This window comes from Carassius auratus, chromosome 32, assembly GCF_003368295.1.
Source record: "Carassius auratus strain Wakin chromosome 32, ASM336829v1, whole genome shotgun sequence".
NCBI classification, from domain to species: Eukaryota; Metazoa; Chordata; class Actinopteri; order Cypriniformes; family Cyprinidae; genus Carassius; species Carassius auratus.
The window spans coordinates 29,768,440-29,789,495 of record NC_039274.1 but is presented as its reverse complement, the minus strand read 5'-3'; the positions used below and the strand labels follow the sequence as shown (position 1 = coordinate 29,789,495).

Below are 21,056 nucleotides of genomic sequence, written 5' to 3'. Positions count from 1 at the left end.
GAAAGCCACAACAATCTTCCCTTAATCTATGATTATTTTTACAGACAAGCTATCAGTTTACAGATTATCTTTGAATACCCTCAAACAACATGCTAACTTCCAAACGCAAAGCCATTTCATACAATCTGCTACTTTAAGCATTTTGGTTTGAATTTATATCTTTGACACCAAGGGATTTTTCTCTCACAGGAACCTCCACCTGTATTGCTTCTGGTGACCCCCATTACACCACCTTTGATAACCGGCGCTATGACTTCATGGGAAACTGTTCTTACCTGATGTCCGAGCCTTGTAACAGCACAGACGTGCCTCACTTCGCTGTATACACAGACAATGAGAATCGCTTCAACAATCCTCATATCAGCTATGTAAAGGCAGTTCATGTCCATGCACTGGGAGTAATAGTGTCCATTCTGAAAGGAGGTATTGTGCAGGTAAGAGAAAAGAACATTGTTTTCAATATTAATGATTCATACACCATTATGTATACAATAGTAAATGTTATATATACATCTAATTTAGTGGCACATTCAAATGGACAATTCTGTTTTCTGACTTTTCTCAGGTCAATGGTACCAATGTGAACATTCCTCTGAGTCCTGTCAGTGGTGTTGATATTTTTATGTCTGGCAAGCACTACACAGTGGCCTTGAACTTTGGAGTAACTGTACGTTACGATGGAAACCACTATATGGACATTAAAGTTATCAAGGAGTGAGTATGGTTCTTATTAAATTCTTCTTTTATAACTTGATTCACTTTTGAATATCTCTACATGCTTGTGATCATTTTACAGCTATGAGGACAAACTTTGTGGGCTGTGTGGGGACTACAACGGAGACTCTCAGGATGACTTCCAGACCCCAACTGGTGAACTGGTCCAAAGCCCCAATGACTTTGGCCACAGCTGGAACATAGACCCTGAGTAAGGCACTATGCTGTGACAACTAACAGCCTTATCTCTATTAACTCAGATCATAGAGACCTCACCTCTGATTCCTCCTTCAGGTGTAACAAGCCAGAGGTTGGTCCATCCACAGGGTGTACAGATGCTGAGGAGGAGTTGTATGAAGGTCCTGCTTACTGTGGTATCATATTGAACAGCAATGGCCCATTTGCTGCTTGCCATCCAAAAGTCAACCCCAATGTGAGTAAAATCAAATCTGTTAATGCTTTTGAATATGAATGCTTAATCAAACAACAGATATTTAAAGATCTTAACCCTGTGTGTATAGGGCTTCTTCAAAGACTGCTTGTTTGATGTTTGTGAGCTGGATGGTGCTCATTCTGCATTGTGTGAAGCAATAGAGTCATACGTCAATGAATGTCAGGACCGTGGCATCACAATTGGACCCTGGAGAAACAGCACCTTCTGTCGTATGTCTGAAGAACAGATAGTCCTTTACCATAAACTCTGACAAAAATACAGACAAAATGATGATTCACACTAACACACATTGTTCCTCTCCAGCTCTGAAATGCCCAGCCAACAGTCACTTTGAATCATGTGCACCAGTTTGCCAGCCTTCCTGCAATCCAACTCCACCAAGTCAGTGCAGCGGGCCTTGCTCTGAAGGATGTGTTTGTGACCCTGGATATATCCTCAGTGCTGGCCAGTGTGTGAAAGAAGATACATGTGGCTGCAGCTATAACGGACATTATTATAAGGTGAGGAAATTGAATGTGGTATCATTTAGGACAGAAATGGTTTGTTATAGTCAATCAACTAGTATTTGTCATGACTTTTCCTCTCTCTGTGGATTTAGCCAGGTGAAGAGTTCTTCACTAAGGACTGTGAGCTACAGTGTAAGTGCAACCCCCCATTTGTTACCTGTAGTGCTGCTGACTGCCCACCAATGGAACAATGTGGAGTACAGGATGGAGTAGTTGGGTGTTACCCACAAGGTGAGTACTCTGGTTAACTCAGTTTCCATTCAGTTTTTAAACAACCATCCATCCAATCTCAGACAGATTAAAGCAATAATGTCTTTTTAAAATAAATGTCTGACTTAAAAATCGTACAAATCCAGTTTTTGCAATGCTGAACTAACAGATTTAGATGCATTTTTAGCTCTGGTTTATCCAGCATGTATTTCCATTAATGAGACAGCAACTGATATCAGCTTTGTGGACTGGCTCTAAAAGGAAAGATATGGTGTGAAATTAATCCTCCTAAATATTATTTTATGTATATTTGGCTAGAGAGATGGACACTCTAGCCTGGTTATGCTTGTGAACGTACTTTATATAATAGTATTCCGTGAGTCATATGATGTTGTATCACATGCAAACAGGTCAAAACATCAGCTTTTCATTATTTACAAACAGTGTGCAACAGTAAACTATTTAAGTTCACACATTCTAAAGCTGGAAAATAGTTAATCAATCTCTTTTTTCTCTCTCAGAGTCTCAAGACTGTATTATCTCTGGTGATCCTCATTATAACACCTTTGATGGCAAATACTACAGCTACATGGGCACTTGTACCTACACTCTGGCCCGCACCTGCAAAAACAACACTGGTAAGCAATGGCCAAAGCCAACTATCAGCAGTGACATTAGAGTGCTTTGGTCATCAGCAGGTGATATGAAGTGGTAAACTCTTGTATTCTTACTATTGATAAAATGTATACTAAATGTCCCCTAAATCAACTTAGAATAAGAATATACATGCACAGCTTCAAAATTAACTTCACTATCACTTCACACTATCTTGGGACTGCAGGTCCCTGGTTCTCCATTGAGGCCAAGAATGAGGAAAGAGGCATTTCTGGCGTTTCTTACCTGAGGAAACTGTACGTGACTGTTGACGGCATCACAGTGACAATGATGAAAAACAGGAGAACTCTGGTCAGTATCCACAGCAGCTGCCTTCATTAAACCATAACTGAAGTCATTCTGTAGTCTTGATATCAAGGATTGGGATTTTTAGTAAACAGTCACAATATATTTTAGTCTCTCTTAGATTATAATCTCTGGGGTTGTGTTATTGCACATAACAGTTTTGAGACATAACTCTTGTCTTAAATATTTTCTATTAAGTGTTCCTATTCTGTTCATAGTAACATTATCCCTATGTCAATGTTTCTGTTTTACTAGATTAATCTTATTTTTAAAGAAAAAAAGTCATTTGCCTTCAATCCACCTCTGGTTATCTCTTTTCCACACACAGGTGAATGGACTCAGGGTGTCTCTCCCTCACTCCCCATCTCCGCTCATTTCACTGTCTGTTGCTGGACAATATGTAATCCTCACAACTCCGTTCGGCCTGAAGGTGCAGTGGGACGGCAATCATTACGCTAAAATCTCTGTTCCCAGGTACTTAAACTATTTAAACATCCTGATGAAGTTTATGCATCATTCTGACCTGAAGCATTTGACCGGAGACACTAAGAACCACAATGATTGTTAAGGGTTGCAGATCTTAAGTAAATCCTCTAAAAGAAAAATCAAAAAGCTTCTCTGGGAAATGTATATCTTTACATTAATCTATCTTTTTATTCCTCTGACTCATTTTATCAGTTCCTACTATGACCAGATGTGTGGCCTGTGTGGGGACTATGATGGAAACCCCAATAATGATTTCACTAAGCCTGATGGCTCCCAAACCGACAGCTCAAATCAGTTTGGCGACAGCTGGAAAACTGATGAGGATGAGGATGCAACGTCAGTAACTCTCACTCTTCTTCATAATCAGACTGTTTTATTAGGATTAAGTTAACTTCCCATGCTCGATAATGTCAGTGTTGATCACTTCAGATCTGTGTTGTGTTTTCAGGTGCAAGCCTGACCCCGGGCCTCAACCTCCCTGCGATCCTGTGCTGGAGGGCGTCGTGTCAAACCCAGAGAACTGTGGGAGAATAACTGACACAAATGGAGCATTTAGGTTAGGATTTACCAAACAACGAAAACAATGTTGAAACATTCAATTTGAAATGTATCATAAGGAATAAGCACGCTGTGTTATTCATACGGATTCTAGCATGAGACAATGAAGGTCTTTTAATGATTAATAATTGCCCACTTTCTCTCATATTTGCTCCTCACAGGGACTGTATAAAGGTGGTGAACCCGTTGCCTTACTTCCAAAGCTGTGTGTTTGATATGTGCCGTTATCAGGGGCTTCAGCAGGTCCTTTGTGACCAGCTTCAGGCTTACACTGACGCTTGCCTGAGTGCAGGTGCACCTGTCCATCCATGGAGAGGGCCAGACTTCTGTCGTGAGTCATTCTCTCATTTATTGTATCAAACTGGATTAAGGTATAGGAAATATAGGAATAGGAAAGCTAGAATTGAACAATTACTTTATCCTTATTATTTTTATTATTTATGGGGCCTTTATGCCTTTAATGGCCAAGGTAAAAAGACAGGTACCTATGCCTTGGAGACTTATTTTCATAATTTAATGCTGTTTTTCCTTCATTTTTGTACAGCTCTGGAATGTCCTCCAAACAGCCATTACTCCATGTGTGTGAGCTCCTGTCCGGAGACATGTCTGGGTATCAATGGACCCCCGGGCTGCAGTGAGAAGTGTGTCGAGGGCTGTGAGTGTGACGCTGGCTTCATCCTCAGTGACAGCAAATGTGTTCCTGTTAAAGACTGCGGCTGTGTGGACTCCTCAGGCTCCTACCATCCAGTGAGTTTAACACTAAGGCTGACTGATGTAGCATTGACAAAACTTTGATTCAAACTTTCATAAAAACACAGCAAACTTGTCTTTTGATATTTAGGTAAATGAGAGCTGGTATCTGGAGGGCTGTAAACAGCATTGCACATGTGAAGGTGGAGGAAATATTCACTGTTATGACACCAGCTGTCCTCCTAGTGAGAGCTGCCAGCTTCAAGATGGAGACTATGTCTGCAAACCAAGCGGTAACAATTATAGTACTGGTGTATACATGATAAAGTTTTGATCACATGTACTGGTGCATTTACATATCTCATCATAAAATGAATATACACACATCAAGATAAACAAACCAGTTGGCAATCCTGATATATCTAGAGCTTATCTTTCTGAATTGTACTCCTTCATTGTTATCCTTCTCTTTATATTTAATCTCTGGTGACCCTCAATACCTCCTTTGATAAAGTACATCACTTAAGTACCTGCACATGGGTTCTTGTTCCTACACTATCAAGAAGTTACACCTTATGTATAGTTACTGTAAGCAACTCTTCTTGTCTTCAAACAGTGACCTGCCCTCCAGACTCTGAGTACATTGATTGTGGCCCAGCCTGTATTCCTTCATGCTCAGCACCCTCTACTAACTGCTCTGGTTCTTGCATCAGCGGCTGCTTCTGTAAACCAGGATTTGTTTTCCGTGGCCGGCGCTGTGTTCCTATTGAGCAGTGTGGATGTCTGGATGAAGAAAACAATTACTTTGAGGTACATTGTTGTGAGGCAGCATTTTCCCCAGTTTTGGGACCGAAGCCTTTACTCTAAAAATCTTGGTCTGTGTTTACACTCAGCCCGGTGAGATCATATTTGGAGATGGCTGTTCCAAGTTGTGTCGCTGTGCTGGCAACTACACTTTCGACTGTGTGGACAACACCTGTGACCCTGTGACAGAAGAATGTCGGGAGGTTGGTGGAGTGCATGGCTGCTACCCTAAAGGTATTACAGAAAGCCACAACAATCTTCCCTTAATCTATGATTATTTTTACAGACAAGCTATCAGTTTACAGATTATCTTTGAATACCCTCAAACAACATGCTAACTTCCAAACGCAAAGCCATTTCATACAATCTGCTACTTTAAGCATTTTGGTTTGAATTTATATCTTTGACACCAAGGGATTTTTCTCTCACAGGAACCTCCACCTGTATTGCTTCTGGTGACCCCCATTACACCACCTTTGATAACCGGCGCTATGACTTCATGGGAAACTGTTCTTACCTGATGTCCGAGCCTTGTAACAGCACAGACGTGCCTCACTTCGCTGTATACACAGACAATGAGAATCGCTTCAACAATCCTCATATCAGCTATGTAAAGGCAGTTCATGTCCATGCACTGGGAGTAATAGTGTCCATTCTGAAAGGAGGTATTGTGCAGGTAAGAGAAAAGAACATTGTTTTCAATATTAATGATTCATACACCATTATGTATACAATAGTAAATGTTATATATACATCTAATTTAGTGGCACATTCAAATGGACAATTCTGTTTTCTGACTTTTCTCAGGTCAATGGTACCAATGTGAACATTCCTCTGAGTCCTGTCAGTGGTGTTGATATTTTTATGTCTGGCAAGCACTACACAGTGGCCTTGAACTTTGGAGTAACTGTACGTTACGATGGAAACCACTATATGGACATTAAAGTTATCAAGGAGTGAGTATGGTTCTTATTAAATTCTTCTTTTATAACTTGATTCACTTTTGAATATCTCTACATGCTTGTGATCATTTTACAGCTATGAGGACAAACTTTGTGGGCTGTGTGGGGACTACAACGGAGACTCTCAGGATGACTTCCAGACCCCAACTGGTGAACTGGTCCAAAGCCCCAATGACTTTGGCCACAGCTGGAACATAGACCCTGAGTAAGGCACTATGCTGTGACAACTAACAGCCTTATCTCTATTAACTCAGATCATAGAGACCTCACCTCTGATTCCTCCTTCAGGTGTAACAAGCCAGAGGTTGGTCCATCCACAGGGTGTACAGATGCTGAGGAGGAGTTGTATGAAGGTCCTGCTTACTGTGGTATCATATTGAACAGCAATGGCCCATTTGCTGCTTGCCATCCAAAAGTCAACCCCAATGTGAGTAAAATCAAATCTGTTAATGCTTTTGAATATGAATGCTTAATCAAACAACAGATATTTAAAGATCTTAACCCTGTGTGTATAGGGCTTCTTCAAAGACTGCTTGTTTGATGTTTGTGAGCTGGATGGTGCTCATTCTGCATTGTGTGAAGCAATAGAGTCATACGTCAATGAATGTCAGGACCGTGGCATCACAATTGGACCCTGGAGAAACAGCACCTTCTGTCGTATGTCTGAAGAACAGATAGTCCTTTACCATAAACTCTGACAAAAATACAGACAAAATGATGATTCACACTAACACACATTGTTCCTCTCCAGCTCTGAAATGCCCAGCCAACAGTCACTTTGAATCATGTGCACCAGTTTGCCAGCCTTCCTGCAATCCAACTCCACCAAGTCAGTGCAGCGGGCCTTGCTCTGAAGGATGTGTTTGTGACCCTGGATATATCCTCAGTGCTGGCCAGTGTGTGAAAGAAGATACATGTGGCTGCAGCTATAACGGACATTATTATAAGGTGAGGAAATTGAATGTGGTATCATTTAGGACAGAAATGGTTTGTTATAGTCAATCAACTAGTATTTGTCATGACTTTTCCTCTCTCTGTGGATTTAGCCAGGTGAAGAGTTCTTCACTAAGGACTGTGAGCTACAGTGTAAGTGCAACCCCCCATTTGTTACCTGTAGTGCTGCTGACTGCCCACCAATGGAACAATGTGGAGTACAGGATGGAGTAGTTGGGTGTTACCCACAAGGTGAGTACTCTGGTTAACTCAGTTTCCATTCAGTTTTTAAACAACCATCCATCCAATCTCAGACAGATTAAAGCAATAATGTCTTTTTAAAATAAATGTCTGACTTAAAAATCGTACAAATCCAGTTTTTGCAATGCTGAACTAACAGATTTAGATGCATTTTTAGCTCTGGTTTATCCAGCATGTATTTCCATTAATGAGACAGCAACTGATATCAGCTTTGTGGACTGGCTCTAAAAGGAAAGATATGGTGTGAAATTAATCCTCCTAAATATTATTTTATGTATATTTGGCTAGAGAGATGGACACTCTAGCCTGGTTATGCTTGTGAACGTACTTTATATAATAGTATTCCGTGAGTCATATGATGTTGTATCACATGCAAACAGGTCAAAACATCAGCTTTTCATTATTTACAAACAGTGTGCAACAGTAAACTATTTAAGTTCACACATTCTAAAGCTGGAAAATAGTTAATCAATCTCTTTTTTCTCTCTCAGAGTCTCAAGACTGTATTATCTCTGGTGATCCTCATTATAACACCTTTGATGGCAAATACTACAGCTACATGGGCACTTGTACCTACACTCTGGCCCGCACCTGCAAAAACAACACTGGTAAGCAATGGCCAAAGCCAACTATCAGCAGTGACATTAGAGTGCTTTGGTCATCAGCAGGTGATATGAAGTGGTAAACTCTTGTATTCTTACTATTGATAAAATGTATACTAAATGTCCCCTAAATCAACTTAGAATAAGAATATACATGCACAGCTTCAAAATTAACTTCACTATCACTTCACACTATCTTGGGACTGCAGGTCCCTGGTTCTCCATTGAGGCCAAGAATGAGGAAAGAGGCATTTCTGGCGTTTCTTACCTGAGGAAACTGTACGTGACTGTTGACGGCATCACAGTGACAATGATGAAAAACAGGAGAACTCTGGTCAGTATCCACAGCAGCTGCCTTCATTAAACCATAACTGAAGTCATTCTGTAGTCTTGATATCAAGGATTGGGATTTTTAGTAAACAGTCACAATATATTTTAGTCTCTCTTAGATTATAATCTCTGGGGTTGTGTTATTGCACATAACAGTTTTGAGACATAACTCTTGTCTTAAATATTTTCTATTAAGTGTTCCTATTCTGTTCATAGTAACATTATCCCTATGTCAATGTTTCTGTTTTACTAGATTAATCTTATTTTTAAAGAAAAAAAGTCATTTGCCTTCAATCCACCTCTGGTTATCTCTTTTCCACACACAGGTGAATGGACTCAGGGTGTCTCTCCCTCACTCCCCATCTCCGCTCATTTCACTGTCTGTTGCTGGACAATATGTAATCCTCACAACTCCGTTCGGCCTGAAGGTGCAGTGGGACGGCAATCATTACGCTAAAATCTCTGTTCCCAGGTACTTAAACTATTTAAACATCCTGATGAAGTTTATGCATCATTGTGACCTGAAGCATTTGACAGGAAACACTAAGAACCACAATGATTGTTAAGGGTTGCAAATCTTAAGTAAATCCTCTAAAAGAAAAATCAAAAAGCTTCTCTGGGAAATGTATATCTTTACATTAATCTATCTTTTTATTCCTCTGACTCATTTTATCAGTTCCTACTATGACCAGATGTGTGGCCTGTGTGGGGACTATGATGGAAACCCCAATAATGATTTCACTAAGCCTGATGGCTCCCAAACCGACAGCTCAAATCAGTTTGGCGACAGCTGGAAAACTGATGAGGATGAGGATGCAACGTCAGTAACTCTCACTCTTCTTCATAATCAGACTGTTTTATTAGGATTAAGTTAACTTCCCATGCTCGATAATGTCAGTGTTGATCACTTCAGATCTGTGTTGTGTTTTCAGGTGCAAGCCTGACCCCGGGCCTCAACCTCCCTGCGATCCTGTGCTGGAGGGCGTCGTGTCAAACCCAGAGAACTGTGGGAGAATAACTGACACAAATGGAGCATTTAGGTTAGGATTTACCAAACTACGAAAACAATGTTGAAACATTCAATTTGAAATGAATCATAAGGAATAAACACGCTGTGTTATTCATACGGACTCTAGCATGAGACAATGAAGGTCTTTTAATGATTAATAATTGCCCACTTTCTCTCATATTTGCTCCTCACAGGGACTGTATAAAGGTGGTGAACCCGTTGCCTTACTTCCAGAGCTGTGTGTTTGATATGTGCCGTTATCAGGGGCTTCAGCAGGTCCTTTGTGACCAGCTTCAGGCTTACACTGACGCTTGCCTGAGTGCAGGTGCACCTGTCCATCCATGGAGAGAGCCAGACTTCTGTCGTGAGTCATTCTCTCATTTATTGTATCAAACTGGATTAAGGTATAGGAAATATAGGAATAGGAAAGCTAGAATTGAACAATTACTTTAGCCTTATTATTTTTATTATTTATGGGGCCTTTATGCCTTTAATGGCCAAGGTAGAGAAGGCAGGAATGCCATCACAGAAAGACAGGTACCTATGCCTTGGAGACTTATTTTCATAATTTAATGCTGTTTTTCCTTCATTTTTCTACAGCTCTGGAATGTCCTCCAAACAGCCATTACTCCATGTGTGTGAGCTCCTGTCCGGAGACATGTCTGGGTATCAATGGACCCCCGGGCTGCAGTGAGAAGTGTGTCGAGGGCTGTGAGTGTGACCCTGGCTTCATCCTCAGTGACAGCAAATGTGTTCCTGTTAAAGACTGCGGCTGTGTGGACTCCTCAGGCTCCTACCATCCAGTGAGTTTAACACTAAGGCTGACCCATGCAGTTCTGGGGCCATAGGCAAGATTATGAAAATGACGCCTGGAGTAGGGAAGTTGGGAAGTTTTGATTAAAATATCCAAAGAACCACTACAAACAAAACGAGTAAACTGAAAACATACATTTCTCTTCATTACATTATCCATCATTTTAGCTTTTGTAGTTCACCTAAATAGAAGTTAAGTGAAATTAATTATTAAAGATTTCGTTCAAATTTTTAGGCTTGTTGTAAGTTTGTCATTCTTGCAAGAAAATGACAAGCAAGCTCTCCAAATGTGCTTTAAACACTACACAGCAAAATCAACAACTCAAATAGCCAAACAACAAGCTCTTCCACTTAAGCACTGAAAAAACTGCATATGCTGGTAAGGTATGTTTTTCCCAGCGTTAAAACATACTTAACCAGCATATGCAGTTTTATTCAACAGGGACATTGACCAATCTGGGGATCTACATGGTACTCGAGTTGCCCACAATGCACCGCGGCATGTATAAATGATTCAGTTTGCTACTTTATTTGTGCTGTTGTTGTTATGTTTCACTTTGAGATCGTTTGTTGCTTTCAGTTATTTGTATTTTATGCTTGATTCTCATTCATGTGATTTATATATGTTAAATGCTTATTCATTTATTTAGCTATAGAAATAATGACATTTTATGGCTATATCAGACAAATTAATATGAAATATAAATATATAACATTCATCAGCTTTATATTTTATTACAGTTCGGTTGAGTTAAAATGCTTTATTAATCCCTGCACAAAACAACATGACATTGTCGCCACCTACTGGACGAATCTCGATTCGAATCAATGCAATAATCTTTTGATAAACTGATTAAAATGAGTCGAGTTACTGTGATAAATCAAAACCCATGCTAGTAGCATCTATATTACCTATTGCTGAAAACGCAATGCAGAATATAAGATGTTAATGTTCAAAAATAGGAGAAATGTGCTTGCCTTGTGGATTTCTAACACATACCTATCAATGTGGCCGTATTTAGGTAAATGAGAGCTGGTATCTGGAGGGCTGTACACAGAAGTGTACATGTGAGGGAGGAGGAAATATACAGTGTTACAACACCAGTTGTCTTCCTACTGAGAGCTGCCAACTTCAAGATGGAGACTATGGCTGCAAACCACTTGGTAACAAATATAAACTAGTCTACACATTGTATAGTTTTTAGCATCTTATCACATTAAAAAAAAGCATGTAGATCTGCACGAACTGATTGATAAATAGAACTAAACTTTTATCTCTTTCTGTTTTAGGTACAGGCATTTGCTCAGTTTCTGGTGACCCTCATTATAACACCTTTGACGATAAAGTACATCACTTCATGGGTGCCTGTTCCTACGTTCTCACCAAGCCCTGTAATGAGACCTCAGGCTTGCCATACTTCTCTGTGGAGACACAGAACGAGCACAGAGACAATAATAAGAAAGTATCTTATGTAAGATCTGTCATCATCAATGTTCATGACACAACAGTCATTTTGGACAAAGGTCGCAAAGTTCAGGTACGGGACATTTCTAAGGTTTGTGAGACATAAATAACATATTACAGGAGATCAGAACAGCAGTCCAATCATGTCCCTACCTTATTTGTACATCCTGCAGGTGAATGGAGTTCAGGTCACTGTGCCGGTCACACTTTCAAATGGTATTAAGATCTTCCTAAGTGGCAAATTTGTGGTGCTCGAGACAGACTTCGGATTGCGTGTCCGTTTTGATGGAAACCATCATGCAGATGTCACCTTGCCTTCCTCTTACAGCGGACTGTTATGTGGACTCTGTGGTAAGGACTGCAAATTCAGTTATCTAACTAACTAATGGAGATTCAAGAGCTACGTAATACTGCTACTAACCAAAGATTGATGTCAGTCATTTTAACAATAATAATTTTACAGGAAATTATAATGATAATCCTAATGATGACAACATCAAGCCAGATGGAACGCCGACAGACAGCACTAATGAGCTTGGAGAAAGCTGGCAGGTGCCAGACGACAGACCTGAGTAAGTAAAAGCATATTTAATTGTGTACTGCACCAATAATAGTAAGATTTCATTTATTTTGTTTCTAAACATGCTCTTTTTTTATCATTGAAGCTTTTATCATTCATGCCTGTTCCTATCTCACATAGTTGTACTCACGGTGGAGGAGACATTGAATGTGATGACAAGATCCAGAATGAAGCACAGAAGCCTACTAGCTGTGGCATGATCACCGACCCCAATGGTGGGACACACATGCATTTAAATATACATTTTAAAATGTTTTACTGGAAAAATACATAAAAAGCTTTATCACAATTAAAAATTTGTGTCATATTATTTTTTTATAGTTTTTATTTTATTTTACTTCATTTACCTAATTGTATCTATTTATTTTTATCCTCATACAATTTCAAATCAGCGTATGATAGCGTTGTTTTTACAGGATGTAATAATTTAATCTTTTTTGAGGGCTTATTTTAAAATTTTTTTAATTTTAGTCAACATTTGTAAATGATATTCCACCTTTTATGTTAGAACACATGATTATTTACCAGCATTGAATGGTCTGACTACAAACCTTGTAATACATTTTGGATGAAATATTACCAATGACTTGAACATGACTTGAAGAGTAAATGGCAAATGTGCAAGAGGTCTTATTTTACTTTATTTATGACTATAATCCAGCACATCTGTTTATTGCATAGAGCTTTGCAGTTTTATAGAGCTGTTCTGTGACACAACACCTGTTTTATGAATCATCAAAGCCTACTTATCACTCTTTTCCCAGGAATCTTCAAGCCATGTCATGCAGTGGTGCCTCCTGGTCCTTACTTTGAGAACTGTGTGTTTGATCAGTGTGGCACTGGTGGCGCCACAGTGGCTCTGTGCCAAGCTATTCAAAGCTATGCTGACCTGTGCGCTCAAGCCGGGGTGCCAATTAACTGGAGGAATAACACCTTCTGTCGTAAGTGTTTGAGCCCTGTGTCCTTAAAACCTGCAATTAACTCTATCCTGGTAACCTTTCCAAGACTCAGCCTTTGTATTGTGCATGCCTCAATTAGGGAGTGATCAGTGAATGCCGTTTGTATTTTTGTGTTTCTAAATTAGCTGTGCTAAAACAGTTCTACTTTTATGTTTCTCTGTTTCTGCCCATAGTTTCTCATCCATCTTTCTCTTTTTTCCAACTATTTTCATTTTTTCGTTTGTTTTTCTATAACCGAATTTCTCTTCTGACACATTGCACCCATTTATTTCCATTTCTTCCAGCTATTAAATGTCTGGTTGGCAGTCACTATGAGCCGTGCGGTTCAGCCTGTCCAGCCAGCTGTCAGGACCCTGGATCTGAAAGCACCTGTTCTGAGCCCTGCGTTGAGGGATGTGTGTGTGACCCTGGTTTTGTCCTAAGTGGGGACAAGTGTGTGCCATTCAGCGAGTGTGGTTGCACCGACAGAGACAACAACTACAGACCTGTGAGTTCTTCAGAAGATTGAATGAAGTTAAACAAATTTCAGTTCGCAGTACGAATAGAGGTGTAGTTTAATTATGCACGTTTTAATTTCTAGTTTAGGCAATGTGCCTTTTTGCCTTTTAATTATTAATGTGTATCTGTGTGGTTTTCAGGTTGGAGACAGCTGGTTCACAAAAGATGATTGCACAGAGCGCTGTGTTTGTTCACCTTTCAATACGGTGACGTGCGAGGCATGGCAATGTGGTCCTGCTCAGGAATGTAAGGTCAACGAGGGTGAACTGGGCTGTGTGAACACAGGTACATGCTCTTTATATGTCTTCTGTCTATCTATATCACTATCCATCTATGTCTTTTTATGTGTCTGTGTATGTTTTTATGTGTCTCTCTGTCTGACACATGCTAATTGACCTTCTTTGCAGGAGTGGGCATTTGCCACATTGCTGGTGATCCTCACTACTACACTTTTGACGGCATCATGCACACCTACATGGGTACCTGCACTTACACGCTGGTGGCGATATGCGACACCTCTATGGTGACACCCTTCACCATCGTGGCCAAGAACGAAGAGCGCGGCCAACCAGAAGCCTCGTATGTTCGCTCTGTGACCGTCTACCTGCCCACTGCCAACATCACCATCAGCAAGAGTGGAAGAGTACTGGTGAGAGCCCGAGAAGGAAGGAAGAACAGATGCAGTAGTGGTTTTGACTAGGCCGCATTTGCATGTCTTCTTCTGATTAATCATCATGAATAGACATATTACAGTGACATATTGCATAATATAATAGATGAGATTCTAAACAGTAGTTATTCGGTGATATGATTGTGTTAATTCTCTGGTTTGTACACGTATCTGTCCTCTCCGCTGACTAGCTGGATGAACGCAGGATAAAAACCCCCTACGACATCAGTTCAGCCAAGGCAAGGGTGTTCACCAGTGGAGTAAACACCGTCCTCGACACTGACTTTGGCCTGATTGTGAAGTTTGATGGAGTGCACCATGTCGAAATCACAGTCCCTGGAGACTATTTCAACAAGGTGTGAAACTATACAAAAACATAGCTAGAACAGAATCCTACCTGATATTTATTGTGAATGTAGTATTTCGATACAAATGTTTATTAGTAAACCAGATTTTTTTTTTTTTTGTCTGAATTGCAATAAAAAAAGTGAAAGAATTTCCCCAAGCAGATTTTACACGTCACTCACTGAAACTTATTTTTTTTCCTGTAACTTAACTTTCTTTTTATAGGTGTGTGGAATGTGTGGTAACTACAACGGAGATTCCTCTGATGACAACTTGAAGCCTGATGGCAAACCAGCCAAAGATGCCATTGAACTTGGTGACAGCTGGAAGGCTGAGGGAGACAGTGATCCTGGGTGAGTGTTCAATTATTTGGTTACTCTAAACAATCTACAACTATAAACAAACCTTGATAGACCTTTGGTGCTTATGAATTTGAGCCAATCATGGTGAAAAATCAGTACAGTTTCTTCTCTTGTGTTCATCCGTGCCTCGTTCCTCTGTCTGCAGATGTCAACCTGATCCACGGCCGGATGACAAACCCAACTGCAACAAGAATGAGGAAGAAATCTACAAGTCCCAGTGTGCGGCTTCTATCCTGTCCGATCACTTCAAGCCCTGTCACGCTCTCATTCCTCCAGAATCTTTCCTGGAGAACTGCGTCTATGACATGTGCGAGTATAATGGCATGCAGTCGACTCTGTGCGATAACATTGATGCTTACGCTCAGGCCTGTCATAGCGCTGGAGTCACGATCAGCTGGAGAAACAGCACCTTCTGTCGTAAGTGAAAGAGGAAAGAGGATAGGAAAGATGAAGAGATGTGCTGAGAATGGAGAAAGAATCATTTGCCTTTTTATTTGCAACGATAAAAAGAGAAGGACTTTGATGCTGAATAAATTAAGCATTTATGAGATTCTTCACTGATGACCTCTAGGCTATGCATAAATATTAATTAATTTCTATACATATTTTGAAGGAAGAAATGTTCTGTGAGTATGTCAGAGAATCATTGTTGTTCAAATCCGATGCCTAAAAATTCTTTCCTTTGTGTTTTTTCTTTCCAGCTCTCCCGTGTCCACCAAACAGTCACTATTCTGAGTGCACAGCACCATGTCCTCCTACTTGTGCCGATCTCTTCCCCATATTCTGCCCATTACCACCCAACAGCTGTGTAGAGGGCTGCCAGTGCAATGGAGGTTTTGTGCTAAGTGACGGCAAGTGTATTCCCCTCTCAAGCTGTGGATGTGTTGACAGCAGTGGAGAGTATCATGATGTGAGTAAAGTTGCTCGATTTCTGTGACACATGACTGAATATTGAAAGTTTTTTTTTATTTTTTTTAAGAAATTTAAGATACTTTTATTCAGCTAAGAACAACTAAAAGGTTACAAAATGATAGTAACACATTTATAATCTATTATTTCTATTATTTCAAATTAATGCTGTTTTTTTTTTTCATATTGATAGAAGAATCCTGAAAAAAAAAAGTGTAATGGAAACAAGTATTGAGCAGCACAATTATTTTCTTTGGTAATAATAAGAAATGTTTCAGAATGATTTCTCAACAATCATGTGACAATGAAAACTGGAGTAATGGCTGCTGAAATATTTAGCTTCGCTTTCACAAGAATTGATCACATTTTGAAATATGCTAAAATAGAAGTTATTGTAAATTGTTATAATATTTCATAGGATTACAGCTTTTACTTTTTTGATTAAATAAACGCAGCCTTGGAGAATATAAGAGACTTCTAAGATTTAAAAATCTCACTGACCCCTAACTTTTCTGTTCTTTCTACCTTCATGAATTATGGCAAAAACATGATACAGTATTAGAAAAAGGTGCTGCAAAGATGGCCGTGCTTTAATTTTTTGTCACAAAATGTTACAATACTGCCTGGTATCAATTTTAGGTGGGAGATTCGTGGATAACGGACCACTGTGAACAGAGGTGCAGCTGCAGTCTTGGAGGAGTGCTGTCCTGCACGTCCTTTGAATGCAATGAGAACTCGATCTGTGATCTCAACAGCAATGGAGACCGTTACTGCAAACCTGAGAGTGAGTTTAGGACAGTTTTACTGTAAATAAAGTCAATTTACAAAATTTTGTATTTGATATAGATAAATGAACAAAAAAATTGGCATTTTCTTTTACACATTTTTATCTTGTTTCCCGTCTTGTTTCCCGTCTTGACGTTTTTGGGGTTTAATGACATCTAAAGTAATGTAAATGTTTAACCCTTGAAGCAGGTTCAAAGTCAGTCGTAAAGTCCATCTCAGGAATGAACTAACTCAAACTTCTTTTACACTTCATAGAATTCGATGACTGCAGTATTGCCGGGGACCCTCACTATCGTACCTTTGACAAATACAATCACCACTACCAGGGAGCGTATACCTATGTATTAACTCAGAGCAACAATCTACCGAGCTCCCTCACCCCTTTCACAGTCCGTGGCAAAAACCAGCGGCAGGGAGGCATCGGCCGGGTGTCACTGCTGCGCGAGGTCTATGTGGATGTGTACGGCATTACTGTTCGCATGCAGCAGAATAAGAAAGTGCTGGTGAGAGATTCATGGGACATGTAGTCAATCCTAATAGTTGTATCTAACACACATTCAAACTACTACTGACCAGGCAATATAGTAACATTACAATATCATGTATGTCTTTGCATTTTTTTCTCCATCAGGTCAATGATGAGAAAGTTGGTCTACCATTCAGTCCTGTACGTGGAGTGAACATAAAAACCAAGTCTCGCTTTGTTATGCTCACAACTGACTTTGGCCTTTCTGTGCGCTTTGATGGAAATGCTCAAGCAGGTAGATCAAAACTTAAAATCGTCAATTTGTCAGGGATTTTTTATGCACAATTTTTTTTAAAGTATATAATAACAAAAACTATCTCTCTCTCTCTTTTTCCCTAAAGTGGTAACTCTGCCTAGTGTATACAGATCTCGTGTTCTCGGTCTTTGCGGTAATTATGATGGGCAGAACGGTAATGAGTACACAAAACCAGATGGCACATTAACCCGCAACCTCAATGAGTTTGGAGACAGCTGGAGAGTAACTGACAGACAGGCGGGTCTTCGTACCACATCCCTACCAAAGATGGTGCACCTACACAAGTACGGAAGAAAGCTGTGCATTATAAATCAACTGGGAATTTCTCATGCACTTCACTCTAATCATAATATAAAAATCCTGTCTTCTTTACTATTAGGCGTGAAGTGCAGGCCGATCCAGATTCAGGGTTTGAGACGACGGGCTGCACAGATGCTCTGCTGAATGAGCTGAATGGGAATAAAATGTGTGGGGCTATCAGTGACCCTAATGGGCCTTTTGCTGCCTGTCATGCTGTGAATCCTCCGAATGTCTTCCAGGAGTAAGTAATGTGTGCATGTGTTTGAGGGAGTGTACAAGTAATGCAAAGTGGGTGTGTGTTGCACAAGCTTATGTATGCTTATGTATGTGTGTGCGTTTGACTGAGATAAACTTGTGATATGCCGATGTTGCTGCGGATGCACAGTCCTTCCTGACCGTGTGTGTGTTTGCATTGCAGGAATTGTGTGTTTGACCTGTGTGCTGAGCAGGGCAGTGAAGTACTGCGCTGTGAAAATTACGCGGTCTACGCTCGGGCTTGCCAAGATCAGGGTGTCAAAATAGGGCCGTGGAGAAAAGAACTGAATTGCGGTATGAAAAATTAAATAATTTACACAATGTAGACTTTATGCATGCTATAGCAATATAAACACACAACATGTTTCATAAAAAAATAAAATAAAAACCCTGTCGAAAATCATGGATTCCAAAAAAAATATATAGCAGTTTGCACTTTCAACATTGATAATAATAAGAAATGTTTCTTTAGCAAAAAATCAGCATACTGGATTGATTTCTCTAGGATCATGTGACACTGAACCTTCAGCATTGCCATCACTGAAAAATAAAACATTTCAAAATATATTAAAATATAAATTTGATTTAAAATTGTAATACTGCAGAACATTACTTTTTTATTGTATTTGTGAACACATAAATGCAGCCTTGTTGTGGACATTTTTGTTTTTAGATTTTAACATGTTGCTCATTAGTGAAAACTACAGTAGAACTCATTATGTCTATTATTAAGGGAAATTTTAGTTGTTGTTATTATTTATTTATTTATTGGAGCCATTTTGTTCATCTGTTTCAAAAAGCAAAGTTTAACCAATGTCATGAAAAGTGACGTTAATGCATTAATTTAGAGAGGTGATTGGCTGCCGTGGCTGGAGAGTACACATCAACATCTTCAGTTTTATGAGCTTTTCTCAAGGTTATATTCTTGAGAATGTACTCTTATGATCCAGTCATTGTGATGTATGCATATTGCAGTGGAGAATTTATAAATAGATAGATAGATGTTCCTTCTTTTGTGTGTTCTTTCCTTATTGTGTGTGTTGGTGATTTAGGTCTGCAGTGTGGGCCCAATAGCAACTACACAGACTGTATGACTCCTTGCCCAGCGTCCTGCGCAGACCTGGCGGCTCCCTCCGAGTGTGAGCAAACACTGTGTGTGGAGGGATGTAACTGCGCCCCTGGCTTTGTCCTGAGCGACCAAGACTGTGTTCCTTACAGCGAGTGTGGATGCACTTACCTCGATCGCTATTATCTGGTGAGCCTTTTGATGCATGTAAAATTCTACAGGTTAAAGGTTGTGATATCGAATGAACTGCACAAGTCTTGATGATCATGTTTCTCTGTACACTTCCACACGCAGCTGAAGGAGACATTTGTGACAGAAGATTGTTCTCAGAGGTGTGAATGTACTTCCACCGGTGCTGTGTGTCAAACTAAGGGCTGTGGAGACAATGAGCTCTGCACTGTGTACGACACCAAACGTGACTGTTATAAATGTGAGCTATTACACTCTTTATATTATCACAGGATGTTCTCAAAATATGTTTTTTAGTCTGGAAACGATACAGCATTGGATATCATGTAGCTACATTATTATTTACTATGGAAGCTTATTTTTGCCATGCAATAAAAAATAATTGTGAATTTGTATGTAATTCATTAGAACTGTGAGATATATAAAAAAAATTCAGACTTTCATTTTCCTTTTTTTTGGGAGTTTACATCTCACAATTCAGTTTTAGAGAAAAAAAGACAGCATTGTAAGATAAATTGTGCGAAAACAAGCTTTCATATACTACAGATGCTGTGCATTATTAAATAATGCACTTATTTTTAACTTCTTTTGCCCTCTGTCTCTCAGCGAGTCCATGTTTGAGCTCGCCCTGTCAGAATGACGGGACCTGTGTGGAAAAAGCAGATGGTCCTGGTTACACCTGCACTTGCTCTGAAGGTTTTGAGGGCACAAACTGTGAGGTCTTTAAAACCCCCTCTGCGGGAGGCCTGGGTAAGTGAATGGGAACAGACTGTATTTATTCTTTAACCTAACTAGTATTTGCGTGCCTAAATGTGAAAACATATATGCCGGCCACGTGCAATTAAAGTTTTTCCTGCTTGCTGTTTTATAGATAAAACATCTATTATCTTGATTGGAGTCCTCGTGCCCCTTGGCGTCATCCTCATAGTCACAGCGATTGTGTGCATTTACAAGAAGTGCAGGTAAAGCCCATTTAAAGAATAAGGCAGATCTAAAGACCCTCTTCTTGCAATAAAGTTAAAAACTTTCCAAGCCTAGCACTGACTTGAAATAGTTTCAAACACTGGTTTTCTAAAGTAAATTAATGATTGTTAATCCCTTTTTACACAGCGGCAAAAAGATGAGTGAAGAATCAAGTCAACTTGAGTTGAACAAAAATACAGGTATGTGGTAAAGGATTATACTTTCTTCTTTCTAAAAAGAAAACAACAGAGTTGTAATTTGAGCATTTCTAAATTTGTCCACAGATCAACCCTATGAAACTCTAGATGAGGATAAGAGGGAGGAAACAGACAACAGGGTGGTGAATGCCACAACATTTTGAAGCAAAACCATTTTTTTGACAATGATTTGCTGACAAGATTTTGTTTATATTTATTCACTTTAAATGTCTTTGTGAAATATGTGAACTAAGTTGCAAAACCTGTTTATATTTTACTTTTTAAAATGTATCCAGTAACATATTTATAAACTTTATTGTAATTTTTGGTCTTAGCTATGTTGTGATTTGGGGAATGAGTGCAATTATCAAATGTCTATAAATATCTAATGTGAAATAAATGATATTTTCTTCTGAAAATATTTTGTGCTTTATTATT

General features: G+C 39.5%; 1 protein-coding gene across 1 annotated transcript in view; it reads left to right on the top strand.

Annotated features, from left to right (window-relative positions):
• LOC113052058 (IgGFc-binding protein-like) overlaps window positions 1-21,033 on the top strand; it is a 36,491-nt gene extending 15,458 nt beyond the window's left edge. The window contains exons 47-102 of the mRNA XM_026216338.1: window positions 190-434; window positions 566-714; window positions 797-925; window positions 1,009-1,147; window positions 1,236-1,377; window positions 1,472-1,668; window positions 1,767-1,905; window positions 2,406-2,522; window positions 2,726-2,850; window positions 3,173-3,318; window positions 3,523-3,666; window positions 3,779-3,886; window positions 4,050-4,219; window positions 4,433-4,635; window positions 4,730-4,871; window positions 5,195-5,388; window positions 5,472-5,616; window positions 5,814-6,058; window positions 6,190-6,338; window positions 6,421-6,549; window positions 6,633-6,771; window positions 6,860-7,001; window positions 7,096-7,292; window positions 7,391-7,529; window positions 8,030-8,146; window positions 8,350-8,474; window positions 8,797-8,942; window positions 9,147-9,290; window positions 9,403-9,510; window positions 9,674-9,843; window positions 10,080-10,282; window positions 11,315-11,456; window positions 11,583-11,830; window positions 11,931-12,108; window positions 12,221-12,329; window positions 12,458-12,552; window positions 13,102-13,278; window positions 13,581-13,783; window positions 13,935-14,079; window positions 14,202-14,443; window positions 14,656-14,820; window positions 15,035-15,162; window positions 15,317-15,588; window positions 15,873-16,081; window positions 16,720-16,864; window positions 17,122-17,369; window positions 17,498-17,627; window positions 17,734-17,932; window positions 18,028-18,189; window positions 18,367-18,497; window positions 19,256-19,458; window positions 19,564-19,699; window positions 20,065-20,208; window positions 20,330-20,420; window positions 20,569-20,621; window positions 20,706-21,033. Of these exons, the coding sequence (XP_026072123.1) occupies window positions 190-434; window positions 566-714; window positions 797-925; window positions 1,009-1,147; window positions 1,236-1,377; window positions 1,472-1,668; window positions 1,767-1,905; window positions 2,406-2,522; window positions 2,726-2,850; window positions 3,173-3,318; window positions 3,523-3,666; window positions 3,779-3,886; window positions 4,050-4,219; window positions 4,433-4,635; window positions 4,730-4,871; window positions 5,195-5,388; window positions 5,472-5,616; window positions 5,814-6,058; window positions 6,190-6,338; window positions 6,421-6,549; window positions 6,633-6,771; window positions 6,860-7,001; window positions 7,096-7,292; window positions 7,391-7,529; window positions 8,030-8,146; window positions 8,350-8,474; window positions 8,797-8,942; window positions 9,147-9,290; window positions 9,403-9,510; window positions 9,674-9,843; window positions 10,080-10,282; window positions 11,315-11,456; window positions 11,583-11,830; window positions 11,931-12,108; window positions 12,221-12,329; window positions 12,458-12,552; window positions 13,102-13,278; window positions 13,581-13,783; window positions 13,935-14,079; window positions 14,202-14,443; window positions 14,656-14,820; window positions 15,035-15,162; window positions 15,317-15,588; window positions 15,873-16,081; window positions 16,720-16,864; window positions 17,122-17,369; window positions 17,498-17,627; window positions 17,734-17,932; window positions 18,028-18,189; window positions 18,367-18,497; window positions 19,256-19,458; window positions 19,564-19,699; window positions 20,065-20,208; window positions 20,330-20,420; window positions 20,569-20,621; window positions 20,706-20,782 (8,819 nt within the window). The 3' untranslated portion in view covers window positions 20,783-21,033. The remainder of the gene's footprint in view (window positions 1-189; window positions 435-565; window positions 715-796; window positions 926-1,008; window positions 1,148-1,235; window positions 1,378-1,471; window positions 1,669-1,766; window positions 1,906-2,405; window positions 2,523-2,725; window positions 2,851-3,172; window positions 3,319-3,522; window positions 3,667-3,778; window positions 3,887-4,049; window positions 4,220-4,432; window positions 4,636-4,729; window positions 4,872-5,194; window positions 5,389-5,471; window positions 5,617-5,813; window positions 6,059-6,189; window positions 6,339-6,420; window positions 6,550-6,632; window positions 6,772-6,859; window positions 7,002-7,095; window positions 7,293-7,390; window positions 7,530-8,029; window positions 8,147-8,349; window positions 8,475-8,796; window positions 8,943-9,146; window positions 9,291-9,402; window positions 9,511-9,673; window positions 9,844-10,079; window positions 10,283-11,314; window positions 11,457-11,582; window positions 11,831-11,930; window positions 12,109-12,220; window positions 12,330-12,457; window positions 12,553-13,101; window positions 13,279-13,580; window positions 13,784-13,934; window positions 14,080-14,201; window positions 14,444-14,655; window positions 14,821-15,034; window positions 15,163-15,316; window positions 15,589-15,872; window positions 16,082-16,719; window positions 16,865-17,121; window positions 17,370-17,497; window positions 17,628-17,733; window positions 17,933-18,027; window positions 18,190-18,366; window positions 18,498-19,255; window positions 19,459-19,563; window positions 19,700-20,064; window positions 20,209-20,329; window positions 20,421-20,568; window positions 20,622-20,705) is intronic.
• Window positions 21,034-21,056: the final 23 nt, after the last annotated feature.